Consider the following 15,258-nt stretch of genomic DNA (forward strand, 5'->3'; position numbering starts at 1 on the left):
TCTGTCTCTCTCTTCCCCTCCTGCAGCCATGGCTCCATTGGAGCAATGTTGGCCTGGGCACTGGCCCCTGCCTCAGGCGCTAGAATGCTCTGATTGCAGCGGAGCAACACCCCAGGTGGGCAGAGCATCACTCCCCTGGTGGGCATGCCGGGTGGATCCTGGTCGGGTGCATATGGGAGTCTGTCTCTCTGCCTCCAGCTTCTTGCTTCAGATAGATAGATAGATAAATAAATAAATAAATAAAAAGAAATTTTGGTTTTGCTTTGGGGAGCTGAGTCAATATTGAGCCGATAAGGCCCGGAATAATGGCAGCTGTGCTGGTGATACTGGGGGAGACAAAGAGAGGGGTAGCAAAGAATCTGGGGACCGCTGGCTTGACTGCCCTTCTCTCCCAGAGACTCTCCTTTCATAAATTCTATTTAGAAGGATAAGGAAATACTTTTCTACCATTGTTAGCACAGTGTTCCTTTGCCCAGGGTCTACTCGTCCCTGGTAGCTGCCTCCATCGCTGACTGTCATCCCCACTGGCTGGCTTCCAGCCTGGGGAACGGGTCTGCATTCCCCCCTGTCTCTGGCTGCTCCTACACAAACTCCCTGTTCCCTTTTTAATAGCCTTTGTGGATCGATACCCTTCAGGTGGCCTTTGTGCACCAGCACTGCAGTATCCTAAGCGAGTGGGGCCTCTGTCCTCCTAGCACTGCTCCTGCAGCTGGCCTCACCAAGAGCTTTGTTTGTGGGCCAGCCGCCGTTCCTCTGATAGAAGCACCTTCGTTTGTGTTTTGTCCTTTTAATGAAACAACCCCAGCTGTGAATGACAGTGTAAATGTTACTGATGATAGTGCCCACCACATAACTTGGACTCTCAGAGATGACCACAGGGAGGTTTTGAAGCTTGTTCAGGCTTTGTGATTATGCCTCTACTTTAAACGGTGCATGAATTCGGAAGTTACCTGTATTCCTGTGACAGCCCTTTGATTTTCTCTCTCTCTCTTTTTTTTTTTTTTTTTGTGTGTGTGTGACAAAGTGAAAGAGTCAGAGAGAGGGAGAGATAAAGACAGACAGGAAAGGAGAGGGTTTTCTCTTGAACTGAAAGATGGCTCTTAAAACTTATTTTAAGAATGCAGCATAATCAAACGTCAAAATAACGTAGAGATGTTTTCTCTGAACATATGTACACTGATTTATCAATGTCACCCCGTTAAAATTAATTTAAAAAAAACAAACTTATTTTAAGCCTGACCAGGCGGTGGTGCAGTGGATAGAATATTGGATTGGGATGCAGAGGACCCAGGTTCGAGACCCCAAGGTTGCCAGCTTGAGTGCGAATTCATCTGGTTTGAGCAAGGCTCACCAGCTTGGACCCAAGGTCGCTGGCTTGAGCAAGGGGTTACTCGGTCTGCTGTAGCCCCACGGTCAAGGCACATATGAGAAAGCAATCAATGAACAACTAAAGTGCCACAATGAAAAATTGATGCTTCTCATCTCTCTCCCTTCCTGTCTGTCCGTCCCTATCTGTCCCTCTCTCTGACTCTCTCTCTCTGTCACTGTCAAAAAAAACAAAACAAAAAACTTATTTTAACTTAAAAAAATTAATTATTAAATACCTAAGACATGCAAAAATATTTTAAAAAATACACATTGGCCCTGGCTGGATAGCTCAGTTTGTTAGATTGTTGTCCTCGTATACCAGGGTGCGGGTTTGATCCCTGGTCAGCACATACACAGGAAGCAACCAATGAATGCATAAATAAGTGGAGCAACAAATCTGTTTCTCTTTCTCTCTCTACCCCCCTTCTCCCTCCCCTCTCCCCCCTGCCCCCTCCCTTTCTCTGTAAAATCTATCAATAAAATTTAAAGTAAAATAATATATGCTGTGAACCTGTTTCAGCTTAAAAAATAAAACATTATACTCATAGAGTTGCCTCTCTCTATAGTTAATCTCCTTACTCCTCCTCTCACTAGTTACCATGATTCTGACTTGAGCATTATCATCCCCACACATGGCTTTGTAAACCCCTAAATAACACATAGTATTATTTTGCATGCTTTTCACTTTATTTTTTATTTTTTTGTATTTTTCTGAAGTTGGAAACGGGGAGGCAGTCCGACAGACTCCCGCATGTGCCTGACCAGGATCCACCTGGCATGCCCACCAGGGGGCGATGCTCTGCCCATCTGGGGCATCACTCTGCTGCGACCAGAGCCATTCTAGCACCTGAGGCAGAGGCCATAGAGCCATCCTCAGCGCCCGGGCCAACTTTGCTCCAATGGAGCCTTGGCTGTGGGAGGGGAAGAGAGAGACAGAGAGGAAGGAGAGGGGGAGGGGTGGAGAAGCAGATGGGTGCTTCTCCTGTGTGCCCTGGCCGAGAATCGAACCCGGGACTCCTGCACGCCAGGCTGACGCTCTACTACTGAGCCAACCGGCCAGGGCTGCTTTTCACTTTATATAAATGGTACAGTGCAGTTTATTTTCTGTTGTCATCTGTTTCTTCTCATCATTAAATCTTTACTCACACACAGTTAAGTGCTAGCTACTTTGGCTCCTCTGAATTACTGTTTTATGCCAGGTTGCAGTATTGGTTTCCTACTGTCTGAATAAGATACTCTGATCATTAAATCAGCAGGGCTACCCATTTTGGATTCAAAGGCTTTTTCCATCTATAGGCTGACCCATGTTTACTTTCAGGGTTGCCTAACTCTTGTTCATTCTGGAACACACCCATAAACTTGTTGGGACACACCAGTGGAAGGGAAGAGAGTGCCACCCCACCTCACTCCCTCTTACCTGTCCGGCTGCCCAGCCACACCCAGCCTCATCCTCTTTATCATGGCCATTCCCTGCTTCCTCTGGGAAACCAAAAACTGGAAACAGGAGAGCTCAGAAGAAAACTCAGGATACTGCGACGTTCAGGGGACCATTTCACTTTGCATGAAAATATTTCACTTTACTGATGGGACTCTGAAGGCCTTCGGCCACTGATAATAATTCTTTAAAATGGCTAAGAACTCTGCTTTGCCATCTACTCATTCATGTAGCTGTTGACAGGTATTGTTTGCTCACCGTGCAATAAACACAGTCCCTGCCCTCATGGAACTCAACGTCTAGTGAGAGAAACGCATGTTAGTCAGACATAAATAAATAAAAATGTTATAACTGTGAACAGAGCTGTGAAAGGATGTGTATGATGGGGAGGTTTTTCCTAGTTGGGCTGGGAGGTGAGTGTGCCTTCCTGAGGAAGTGGTTATTTTACTGAGATCTAAGGACTAGGTGGGGGTTCACTAGGGAAAGAGAGGAAGAGGTCGTTCCAGGTTAAATGTCAAGGTCTGGGAGCGGGAGGGGTGGTGTGTTCATGGTGTCTGAAAATGCGATGAGCATGGAGAGGTGGGGCCGGGTGGGTCACGGAAGGACTTTTGTCTTCATCCTAAGAGCAATGGGAAGGCAATTGTGTCTGTTTTGTCCTTTTTTTTCTTTTTCCAGTTTAAAAAGCAGAAACTCCTCCTTGAACTAGACCAGTATGCCCCAGATGTGGCCGAACTCATCCGAACGCCTATGGAAATGCGCTACATCCCTCTGAAAGTGGCCCTGTTGTAAGTATTCTGACAACACAGGGCTCCGTGCCAACAAATGCGAGGAAAATCTGATGAGACTTTCTCATGTTGTTTGTTGTATTTCTGGAGGTTTGCAGTCTTAGTCATCAAGTATGTGCTGTAGCTCTGTTGCACAATTGGGGTTCTGGCCAGGAAAAGAGACAGAGCCATTCTGTCTCTGTTGGGACAAAGCCTCACACAGGGACATGCACAATCAACCCTTCACAGATGCTTTTTCACTCGATGCTGATCTGGGCTCCAGCCTACGTGTAACCACTGTTTGTTTCTTTAAAAAAGAGAGAGAGCTTCAGTTGTGATATATGGATTGAATAAAATTCTGATCTTTTTGTGGTTGTTGTTTTGATCAGCTTCTATTCTTCATGTACAATTTAGTCCTCCATTTGTACTTCAGAAAACAGAAGCTCCAGGCAGACCCATCCCAGATGCCCAGATGGGTGACCGGCATGGGAGAGGGAAACTTACTCTAAGAGGCTCTGCAAAAGAATTGTCGAGGCGTACTCAGTGCTGCCATCAAGTTTAGTTCTTTCAGGTTATTCCCGTTTCTATTCCTGAGATAGGCAAATGTGAGTCATTATTTAGTCAGCTAATAGTCATGAATATTAATAATATACTGTATAGTTGTAGGGATACACAATAAACAAGGCAGACAAGTTTTCTCAAGGAAAAACATGACCTTAGAACTTGTAGAATTAGTAGGGGCTTTATGAGGACAGTTTATTCAACCTTCTGCCTTGTGTGTGAACCTCCTGTTCGGTATTCCAGATAGTTGGCTTGGTGGATGCTTCTGGAACATCACTTTCTATTTATGGCTCCCCCACCACCGCCAGTTTTGAGGTATCAGTTCACATCTGTGTATTTCAGAAATATTGGTGGGAAGAACTACTTAATAGAACCAGAGGTTTAGCAACATTATGAATCCCTTATGGACTAATATGTCTCCTGAGGATAGTTTTGTAATAGCAGCAGCCATTTCTTTAAAGGTTGTGTAATAAACCTATCTGTAATTGCAGCCATTTCTTTAAAGGTTGTGTAATAAGCCTGTCTGTAATTGCTGAAAAATTTCTAGGCCTTTGTCTTTAGAACTGCTAATCTTACAGCCCTGGGAGGTATTGGATTTAAGGTCTTTATTTATAAATAATAATTATAATCTCCTGAGACACTGGTATGTTTCTTCCTATCTGATAATCAGAATTATGTAACTGGTCTCCCTTTTCACTTTGTCTGCCAGGAAACTCAGAGCCAGATCTGAGTTTTACAGTGCTGATTATTACAGTGCCGTAGAAGACTCGTTGGGTCTTCTTTCCCTGGCCTTTACTCTTTCTTTTGTTTATGTTTTCCCTGGCTTTCTTTATTTCTATTTTTATTTTACTGTTATTCTTTTTATCTGTTTTTATTTCAGCTATCTAATCTTTTGTGAAAGCAAGATAAAAATAAATAAAAATAATCCAGTATGACTATATAAGATTTCCCTCTGCTCACCACATTTCAAATTCATTTTCTATGTCCATTTCTTTCCATCTCAGGAAAAAACTAGCTCTTTTGACTTAAATCCTTCCCAGTGAAAGTTCAAGATGAAGTTCAGTGAAGTTCTGTGTCAACTAGCTTGTTCCAGTCAGCAGATAATTGATCCTGTCCTTGGGGTCTGGCTGTGTGGGGACTGCTTGACCACCCAGAGGATTAAATCTAAGCTGCTCTGACCTCTTTTTTTTTTTTTTTTTTTGACCTGACCTCTTAAATGGGAGTACCCTGTATCACGGCTTAGGAACCCGACCGAGGAAAAACTCTTCTGGTTTTCAGAGTTGGGTGTAGCTATTTTAAAGATATATGGCTGTGTAAAAAAAAAGATAGATGGTTGTGGGGAAATTGATATAATTATATCATTTTGAAGTCTGAAGAAGTAGAAAGAACATAGGTTTTAGAGCCTATCAGAACAATTACTGTATTTATTTGCTTGTGAAAGTTAATTAAACACAGAGTATTGAGCTTCCTCATCTGCAAAACAGGAATACTGGATCTCTGTAATGTTTAAATAAGGTTTTCTGTAGACCACATAGCAACAGAAAAAGGAGTAAACATTCAGTGCCTTTGGCCCTGGCCGGTTGGCTCAGCGGTAGAGCGTCGGCCTGGCGTGCGGGGGACCCGGGTTCGATTCCCGGCCAGGGCACATAGGAGAAGCGCCCATTTGCTTCTCCACTCCCCCCCCCTCCTTCCTCTCTGTCTCTCTCTTCCCCTCCCACAGCCAAGGCTCCATTGGAGCAAAGATGGCCCGGGCGCTGGGGATGGCTCCTTGGCCTCTGCCCCAGGTGCTGGAGTGGCTTTGGTTGCAGCAGGGCGATGCCCCGGAGGGGCAGAGCATCGGCCCTGGTGGGCAGAGCGTCGCCCCTGGTGGGCGTGCCGGGTGGATCCCGGTCAGGCGCATGCGGGAGTTTGTCTGACTGTCTCTCCCCGTTTCCAGCTTCAGAAAAATACAATAAAAAAAAAAAAAAAAAAAAAAAAGCCCTGGCCGGTTGGCTCAGCGGTAGAGCGTCGGCCTAGCGTGCGGAGGACCCGGGTTCGATTCCCGGCCAGGGCACACAGGAGAAGCACCCATTTGCTTCTCCACCCCTCCGCCGCGCTTTCCTCTCTGTCTCTCTCTTCCCCTCCCGCAGCCAAGGCTCCATTGGAGCAAAGATGGCCCAGGCGCTGAGGATGGCTCTGTGGCCGCTGCCTCAGGTGCTAGAGTAGCTCTGGTCGCAACATGGCGACGCCCCGGAGGGGCAGAGCATCGCCCCTTGGTGGGCAGAGCGTCGCCCCATGGTGGGCGTGCCGGGTGGATCCCGGTCGGGCGCATGCGGGAGTCTGTCTGACTGTCTCTCCCTGTTTCCAGCTTCAGAAAAATACAATAAAAAAAAAAAAAAGACTCTAACATTCAGTGCCTTTTACTCATGGGCCTTAATCGCACTCCATTCTCTTTTACTTAGGAGAACTCATAACTCATTTGTATGAAGCTGCCTTCCCTTGAGTATGCTTTTAGTAAATCTCTTTAACTTTCTGGCTAGAGTGGCCAAGACTCCCTGGTCCAGCGTTACTAATACCAAATGTGTTTGCTTCTCCCCAGCTATCTTTTAAATCCCTACACAGTCTTATCTTGTGTTGCCAAGTCTACCTGCGCCATCAACAACACCCTCATTGCATTCTTCATTTTGACCACAATCAAAGGTAAGATCCCCCCAAAAGTACAAACTACTGATTTGTGTAGGGTTTTGATACTGTTGATTTTCAAAAAATAACAATGCAAAAGTTGGCCTGACCTGTGGTGGCGCAGTGGATAAAGTTTTGACCTAGAACGCTAAGGTTTCCAGTTCGAAACCCTGTGCTTGCCCAGTTAAGGCACATATGGATATTGATGCTTCCTGCTCCTTCCCCCTTCTCTCTCTCAAAATGAATAAATAAAATCTAAAAAATACAATGCAATACTTAAAGACATTATTTAAAAATTACACAAATATGAGTGGATAAAAAATTGATACATTTCCACAATGGAATACTACTCAGCCCTAAAAAAGAAGGATATCTTACCCTTTGCAACAGCATGGATGGACTTGGAGAATATTATGCTAATTGCATTAAGCCAGTCAGACAAAGACAAATACCATATTATCTCACTTATATGTGGTCTCTAAAGAACAAAATAAACTAACAAGATAGAAATAGACTCATAGATACATAAACAGAATGACAGCTGTCAGAGGGGAGGGGGGTTGGGAGGCTGGGTGAAAATAGTGAAGGGATTAAGCAAAAACAAATAAAAAAAGAGACCTGGACAACAGTCTGGTGGTTGCTGGAGGTAGAAGAGGGCACAGAGGAGATTACATGGGAGCAGAGGGACTTGACTCTGGGTGGTGAGCGCACAAGGCAGTATGCAAATGATGTGCTTTGGAATTGTACAATTGAAACCTGTATGGTTTTATTAACCAGTGTCACCCCAATAAATTCTATTTTAAAAAAAGAAATACCAAAAAAATTATAAAATCCAAGAGTACTACAGAAAATTTAGATAAGCCAAGAGAAAAATTAATGAAAACATCTTAAAATTCTATCATTCTGAGAGTTACTGTTAGCAAAATCTTCTTTCTGCCTTGTTTGGTGGCATAGTGGATAGTCCCAGAGTGCCTTGGTCACCAGCTCGATCCCAGAATCGGCTGGGTCCCAGGGGCACTGGCTCAACCCCAAGGTCGCCATTTTGAGCCCTGGTCAGAGCACACATGAGAAGCAATCAGTGGGTACACAACTAAGTGGAACAACGAATTGATGCTTCTATCTCTCTTGCAAAGAAAAAGGGAGGGTGTATTAAATATGTATTTTGAGTCATTTTATGTCTTAAAAATGTCTTTGTTTTAGTTCAGCACCAAATTAATAGATGGGGCAGAGTATAGAATTCTAGATCGGAAAAACTTTTTCTTCAGAATTTTGAAGACATTGCTTTACTGTCTCCTAGCAACCTGCTATTTTTGAGCAGCTTGATGCCATTCTATATCTTTTTTCTTTCTGAAAGATTTAGGAACTTCTTTTTATCTTCAGTGTTTTAAAATTTCATAACACTGAAATTTTTTTTTTCATTCATTTTGCTGGACACTTTGTAGGTCCTTCCAGTGTACAGACTAATAGTGTCCTCTAGCTCTAGAACAGAGGTCGGGAACCTGTGGCTCTTTTGATGGCTACATCTGGCTCGCAGATAAATCTTTGATAAAAAAAATAATAATGTTAAAAATATAAAACATTCTCATGTATTACAATCCATTCATTTCCTACCGTTCATGTTCATGGTTGCGGGTGGCTGGAGCCAATCGCAGCTGTCCTCCGGGACAACACCGAATTTTTATTAGATAATGCATAACGTACACGGGTCATTGTGAGATCAGAAAGTAAACTTCCTTCCTTTTAATCAAGTAGTCAGCTAGCTAATTGCAGAAACCCTTTTGATGAAGAAGATGGCTAAAAGAAAAAAAGATGAGGAGTATCGTACTTTTAAGCAGGAATGGACAGAGGAATTTGCCTTTGTGGAGAGAGCAGGTTCTGCAGTGTGTCTAATATGCAATGATAAAATTGCATTGATAAAACGGTCAAATATAAAGCAGCACTTTGACACACACCATATTACATTGGCATCGAAATATCCAGCGGGGAACAGCAGGAAGAAAGCATGTCAAGAGCTACTGTGCAGAATGCAAGCTAGTCAGCAGCAACTCCGTGTTTGGACCCAACAAGGTGACTGGAATTCAGCTAGCTTTGCTGGTGCTTTAGCAATTGTGAGAAAGGGAAGCCATTCACAGATGGGGAGTATGCCAAAATATTCATGCTTGATGTTGCCAGTGAACTTTTTGACGACTTTTTGGATAATGACAAGATAATCAAACGAATAAAAGACATGCCTCTGTCGGCAAGAACTGTTCACGATCATACCATCATGATGGCAAATCAAATTGAGGCAACACAAGTGAAGGACATAAATGCAGCACCATTCTTTACTCTCGCTTTGGATGAGTCAACAGATGTAAGCCTTTTATCCCAGTTCAGCGTGATTGCAAGGTATGCTGTCGGTGACACACTACGTGAGGAAAGTCTTGCTGTTTTGCCTATGAGAGAGACAACAAGAGGGGAGGATTTATTCAAGTCTTTCACTGAGTTTGCTAAAGAAAATAGATAAACTTATTTTGGTGTGTACTGATGGTGCTCCGTGCATGGTGGGGAAAAACAGGATTCTTAGCGCTTCTTTGTGAACATGAAAAGAGACCCATCCTAAGTTTTCACTGCATCCTACATCAGAAGGCGTTATGTGCTCAGGTGTATGGCGAGCAGCTTGGTGAGGTGATGTCACTGGTCATTCAGGTGGTCAACTTTATTGTTGCCTGAGCTTTAAATGATCGCCAGTTTAAAACGCTGCTGGATAAAGTTGGGAGTAATTATCCTGGTCTGCTTCTGCACAGCAGTGTGCATTGGTTTTCAAGAGGGAAGGTTCTCAGCTGTTTTGCAGCTTGTCTGAGCAGAATCTGGACTTTTCTTGAAATGAAAAACGTCGAGCACCCTGAGTTAGCTAACAGTGAGTGGCTCCTGAAGTTCTATCTCGTGGACATGACTGAACATCTGAACCAGCTCAATGTGAAAATGCAAGGCTTTGGAAATACAGTCTTATCCCTTCAACAAGCAGTGTTTGCATTTGAAACAAGCTGGAACTCTTCATCGCAGACATTGAAACAGGTTGTTTACTACACTTTGAAAAACTGGGAGAGTTTAAAGATGCATGCACAGCAAGTGACCCTGCTCAACATCTTGATCTCCAGCAGCTAGCGGGCTTCACATCTAATCTCCTGCAGTCATTCAAAGCACGCTTTGGAGAATTTCGTGAGTGCACTTGTCTTTTTAAGTTCATCACCCATCCACACGAGTGTGCAGTGGACAGCGCCGACCTGAGTTATATCCCCACTGTCTCCGTCAGAGATTTTAAGCTACAAGCTGCTGACCTGAAGGCCTCAGACATGTGGGTGAATAAGTTCAAGTCACTGAATGAAGATTTGGAAAGACTTGCATGACAGCAAGCAGAGTTGGCAAGCAAACAAGTAGGGAGAAATGAAAAAATTTCAACCCGCGGACCAGCTGATTGTCAAAACTTGGAACGCACTTCCCGTCACATACCACACACTGCAGCGTGTGAGTATTGCTGTACTGACAATGTTTGGCTCTACATATGCATGTGAGCAGTCTTTCTCATATCTAAGGAACGTTAAGACCAACCTACAATCACGTTTAACAGATGGAAGTCTCAACGCCTGCATGAAGCTTAACCTCACCACGTATCAACCAGACTACAAAGCCATCAGCAAAACCATGCAGCACCAGAAGTCACATTAATGGTAAGAAGTACTTTATTCATTATTGGTTAGCAACAGCATAACAACGTTATTAAAAATAATTCAGAGACCTATTGTACTTTAAAAGTGTTGGTCTTAAATAAAATGCACACATTTACTTGTATTTAGTGTTAAACGTATTGTATGGCTCTTACGGAATTACATTTTAAAATATGTGGTGTTCATGGCTCTCTCAGCCAAAAAGGTTCCCGACCCCTGCTCTAGAAGGTGTTTCTCTACTATTTTTCAAATTCTGTTTTCTCTGTCCCCTTATTTCGAACGTCTGTTAGATATTGGACTTTCTTGATTGATTTAATTTGCATATTTTAGTTTCAATTGATCGTTCTATCTTTTTACTTTCTCTTTTTCTAGGTTGTTTCTTTGTTTTTATTTTTAAACTCTTTTATTGAATTTTTATTTTCCTATTATATGACTGAGCCCAGGGGTGGAGACTTCTATCCTGTCCATAAAGGAAGGGCAAAGGGCCTGGACATGGGGGTGGATGGCGAATCGGAGTCCACAATACAATCTACCACATGCGTCAATAAACACCTAGTCTATCTATTTTAATGGCTACATACTACTCTATTATATAGATGACTGTTTAGAAATTCTTTTTTTTTTTTTTCATTTTTTTGAAGCTGGAAACAGGGAGAGACAGTCAGACAGACTCCCGCATGCGCCTGACCGGGATCCACCCGGCACGCCCACCATGGGGCTACGCTCTGCCCACCAGGGGGCGATGCTCTGCCCATCCTGGGCGTTGCCATGTTGCGACCAGAGCCACTCTAGCGCCTGAGGCAGAGGCCACAGAGCCATCCCCAGCGCCCGGGCCATCTTTGCTCCAATGGAGCCTCGGCTGCGGGAGGGGAAGAGAGAGACAGAGAGGAAAGCGCGGCGGAGGGGTGGAGAAGCAAATGGGCGCTTCTCCTGTGTGCCCTGGCCGGGAATCGAACCCGGGTCCTCCGCACGCTAGGCCGATGCTCTACCACTGAGCCAACCGGCCAGGGCTGTTTAGAAATTCTTTAACCAACTTCTACTAATTAAATATTTAGCTCATTTTCAGTTTTCAGCTATTTAAATAATACTACAAATTCCTAATGTACAGTTATTTTCACATCCATGTTCCATCATTTTCTTACAGTAGTCCTAGAAATAGCATTATTGTGTCACTGGGTATGTACCTTCTTTAGGATTTCTGAAATGTGTTGTTAAAGTACCTTCAAGAATTTTACCAATTTATATTCCCATATGAAGTGTATGAGAGTCTTCATTTTTATACATTGTTGCTAAATAGTTTGCACACTCAGGAAGTAAAGGATATAGAACCTTTTACTTAGTTTACTTACTTTTTCTAGGGTGGCATATGGGAATGACTTAGGTCTTCACAGGATACTTTTTCCTGGAGTGGTTGTGGGTAGGCTTCTGTAGGTTGCTTAGTTTTAACTTACCAGGTTACTTAAAATGACTGGATATTCCATAACCTGCATTGTCTTGTTATGAAGATTGTGGTCACTTTGTTAGAAACAACTCTGCAATAGTGAAGACTCTTTACTGTTTGAGTATTCAGTGCCCAGGCAGACTCATTTATCAAAATTCCTGGTGTCCATTAAAATAAGAATTATAGGCTCTGGTCATGTAGCTCAGTTAGTTAGAGCATCGTCCCAATATACCACGGTTGTAGGTTCGATCCCTGTCAGGGCACATAAAAGAATCACCCAATGAGTGCATAAATAAGTGGAAGAACAATTTTGTGTTTTTCTCTCTCCTTTCCTCTCTCTCTAAAATAAAATAAAATCACAATAAAATAAATTTTAAAAATAAGGATTATGCCTGACCTCTGGTGGCACAGTGGATAAAGTGTCGACCTGGGAACACTGAGGTTGCCGGTTCAAAACCCTGCACTTGTCTGGTCAAGGCATATATGGAAGTTAATGCTTCCCCCTTCTCCTCCCCCCTTTCTCTCTCTCTCTCTCTCTCTCTCTCTCTCTCTCTCTGTCTCCCTGCCTCCTCCCTAAAAAAAAATAAATAAATAAATAAAAATTTAAAAATAAGGATTATCTGCTGCAGCCAGGCAGAAGAGACCGAGCTCTGGCCTTTGGAAATGTTACCGTTAAAGTAGTCGAGCACAGATAGAAACACTGAAGACCTGCCCTCTGAAGGTGCATTTAATAGGAGTCTCACATAACTTAGATTTTATGTCATTATGCCATTTTAAAACCATTTTTTCTATGACCTTGTAAGTCAATGAGGGGTTTTGTTTTGGGGGAGGGAGGAAACATGTAAACTCCATCCGCACCCTGACACCACCCTGGAGCACTCTGTCCCCTCGTGCTGGGTCACAAGCAAGGCCTTGTTTGCTCTGTCTTCTTGACTCCTGTTGCACTCCCTGGGCTTCCTTTGTGGCAGCTCAGGGTTGCCTGGGACACACTGGGAGACACAGGCCAGGACAAGTCCCAGGACATTATACTGCGATGGCCTTGCTGGGGTGTTGGCCAGGAACCTGGTCTGTGGGCAGGGCTGGTGTTAGTTTAGGGGAGCAGCTTGGGTTTCACATCTGCCTCCCAGTGAGCTAGTGAAAAGACTCCGTCCCTGTGAAGCCGTCTTCGTTAGGCATTAAAAAGGAAGACAGACGGCTGTTCATAGGTACTCCTTCTGTCACTGTTGGTATTTGTCAACAATGACACATTCCAGACTAGAAATTCCTGAGGTTTGCTATCTCAGGACTCTTCCAACTCTCCTTATTCCACTAAAAGAGACCCATGTGACAGGACTTGCTTCCCAAGGAAAAAGAAGGATCAGTAGTGTCAGAGGCAGTCCAGTGTGACGAGGAGCTCAGGTTGCTCTGATGTCAGATCAGGTCGCCAATCCCAGCTCCGCCATTTCCTGCCCGTGTCACCTTGAGCCAGCCGCTTAACTCTTCGGCTTCCCATTCCCTCACCTATCACGTGGGGGCAGAAACAGCCCCTGCTGCATGGAGCTGTTGTAAGGGAGGATGAGAATGTAAATGCATGTAAATACATGTAGTGTAAATGTGTGTCCGACACTGAGCATGGTGTGGGGGCTTGTGCTCAGTGCTCAGTAAATGGTGGTGCTGGTTGTTACTTTTAATAATATCATCATTTTAAAAAAGAGCCCTCAGGTTTGGTGGTCTCCCCGAGCCTTCTGGGGAGCACTGGGAGGATGTTAGTTGAGAGATTGACTTGCTGGAGTCTGGCCCTGGAAGGACAATGGCCGAGTGATGGTCCTGAGGCCTGAGGGTATCACTGTTTCCATCTGCAGTTCTTCTAGGGCAGCGATTCTCAACCTTTTCCATTTCATGGCACACATTAACTAATTACTAAAATCTTGTGGCACACCAAAAATGTATTTTTTGTCAATCTGAAAAAAAAAGTAATTTTAATTGATTTACAAAATAATAATTATAATATTACCTATCCTTTTTTGCTCCAAAGTGACTTCTTAGAAAATCAGGTGTTTATTCTTGCATATAAATATATTCCGGCCTGACCAGGCAGTGATGCAGTGGATCGAGCATTGGACTGGGACGCTGAGGACCCAGGTTTGAAAGCCTGAGGTTGCCATCTTGAGCAACGGGGTCATGGGCTTGAGCATGGGATCATAGACATGACCCCATGGTAGCTGGCTTGAGCCCAGAGGTTACTGGCTTGAAGCTGTGGTCACTGGCATGAGCCCAAGGTCGCTGACTTGAGCAAGGGGTCATGGGTTCAGCTGAAGCCCCTCCCTCCCCTGGTCAAGACAATCATATGAGAAAACAATCAATGAACAACTAAAGTACCACAACAAGTTAATGCTTCTCATCTCTCTCCCTTCCTGTCTGTCTGTTCCTGCCTGTTCCTTTCTCTTTTTCTCTCTAAAAAAAGAAAATAGTACTTCTGGTACCAAGAATGAGCCAATCAGACACAACCTTATTATGCAATATGACTAATAAGGATGCAACTCTATTATATGAGCTGTATATTTATGGTTGAAATCAGGGCATTCACACCAGATGGCTATTGTTATGTTAGCTGTTGTCATTTTTTAATTTGACAATCTCAGGGAAAAGAGTAAAGCGCCCCTGACTAAATAATCAGGTATTGCATGTTTTAAAAACTCTCACGGGCCTGACCAGGTGGTGGTGCAGTGGATAGAGCATTGGACTGGGATGCGGAAGGACCCAGGTTCGAGACCCCGAGCTCACCAGCTTGAGCGCAGGCTCATCTGGCTTGAGCAAAGAGCTCACCAGCTTGGACCCAAGGTCGCTGGCTCCAGCAGGGGGTTACTCGGTCTGCTGAAGGCCCACGGTCAAGGCACATGTGAGAAAGCAATCAATGAACAACTAAGAAGTCGCAACGCGCAACAAGAAACTGATGATTGATGCTTCTCATCTCTCTCCGTTCCTGTCTGTCTGTCCCTGTCTATCTCTGCCCCTGTAAAAAAAAAAAAAAAAAAAAAAAAACTCTCACGGCACAGTGGCCGAGAATCGCTGCTCTAGGGTAAAGCTTTCGCCGGTAGAGAGGCACAGAGAAGCCAAGGCCCTGAGGACGAAGCCGCCTGGGGTAGAGTTCTGTCACGTTAACCCAGCTTCAAAACCTTCTAGGTCTAGCTGCCAGCTCTTCAGCCTCAGGCAGATCACACGGCCCTGTGAGCTTCGGTTTGATCACAGAGATATCCTCCTCCTGGATTAGCTGAGGAATAAATGAGAATGTAAAATGCTTCAGAACCTGCTCAACAGCTAGTCACTCTGCTTCCTGTGCTT

General features: G+C 44.1%; 1 protein-coding gene across 3 annotated transcripts in view; it reads left to right on the forward strand.

Annotated features, from left to right (window-relative positions):
* The window catches only part of PIGU (phosphatidylinositol glycan anchor biosynthesis class U), a 68,517-nt gene that overhangs the window by 13,552 nt on the left and 39,707 nt on the right, over window positions 1–15,258 (forward strand). For all 3 annotated transcript variants that reach the window (XM_066384047.1, XM_066384048.1, XM_066384049.1), the window contains exons 5-6: window positions 3,479–3,588; window positions 6,707–6,807. In XM_066384047.1, the coding sequence (XP_066240144.1) occupies window positions 3,479–3,588; window positions 6,707–6,807 (211 nt within the window). The remainder of the gene's footprint in view (window positions 1–3,478; window positions 3,589–6,706; window positions 6,808–15,258) is intronic.

This window comes from Saccopteryx leptura, chromosome 5 (assembly GCF_036850995.1).
Source record: "Saccopteryx leptura isolate mSacLep1 chromosome 5, mSacLep1_pri_phased_curated, whole genome shotgun sequence".
Lineage (NCBI taxonomy): Eukaryota > Metazoa > Chordata > Mammalia > Chiroptera > Emballonuridae > Saccopteryx > Saccopteryx leptura.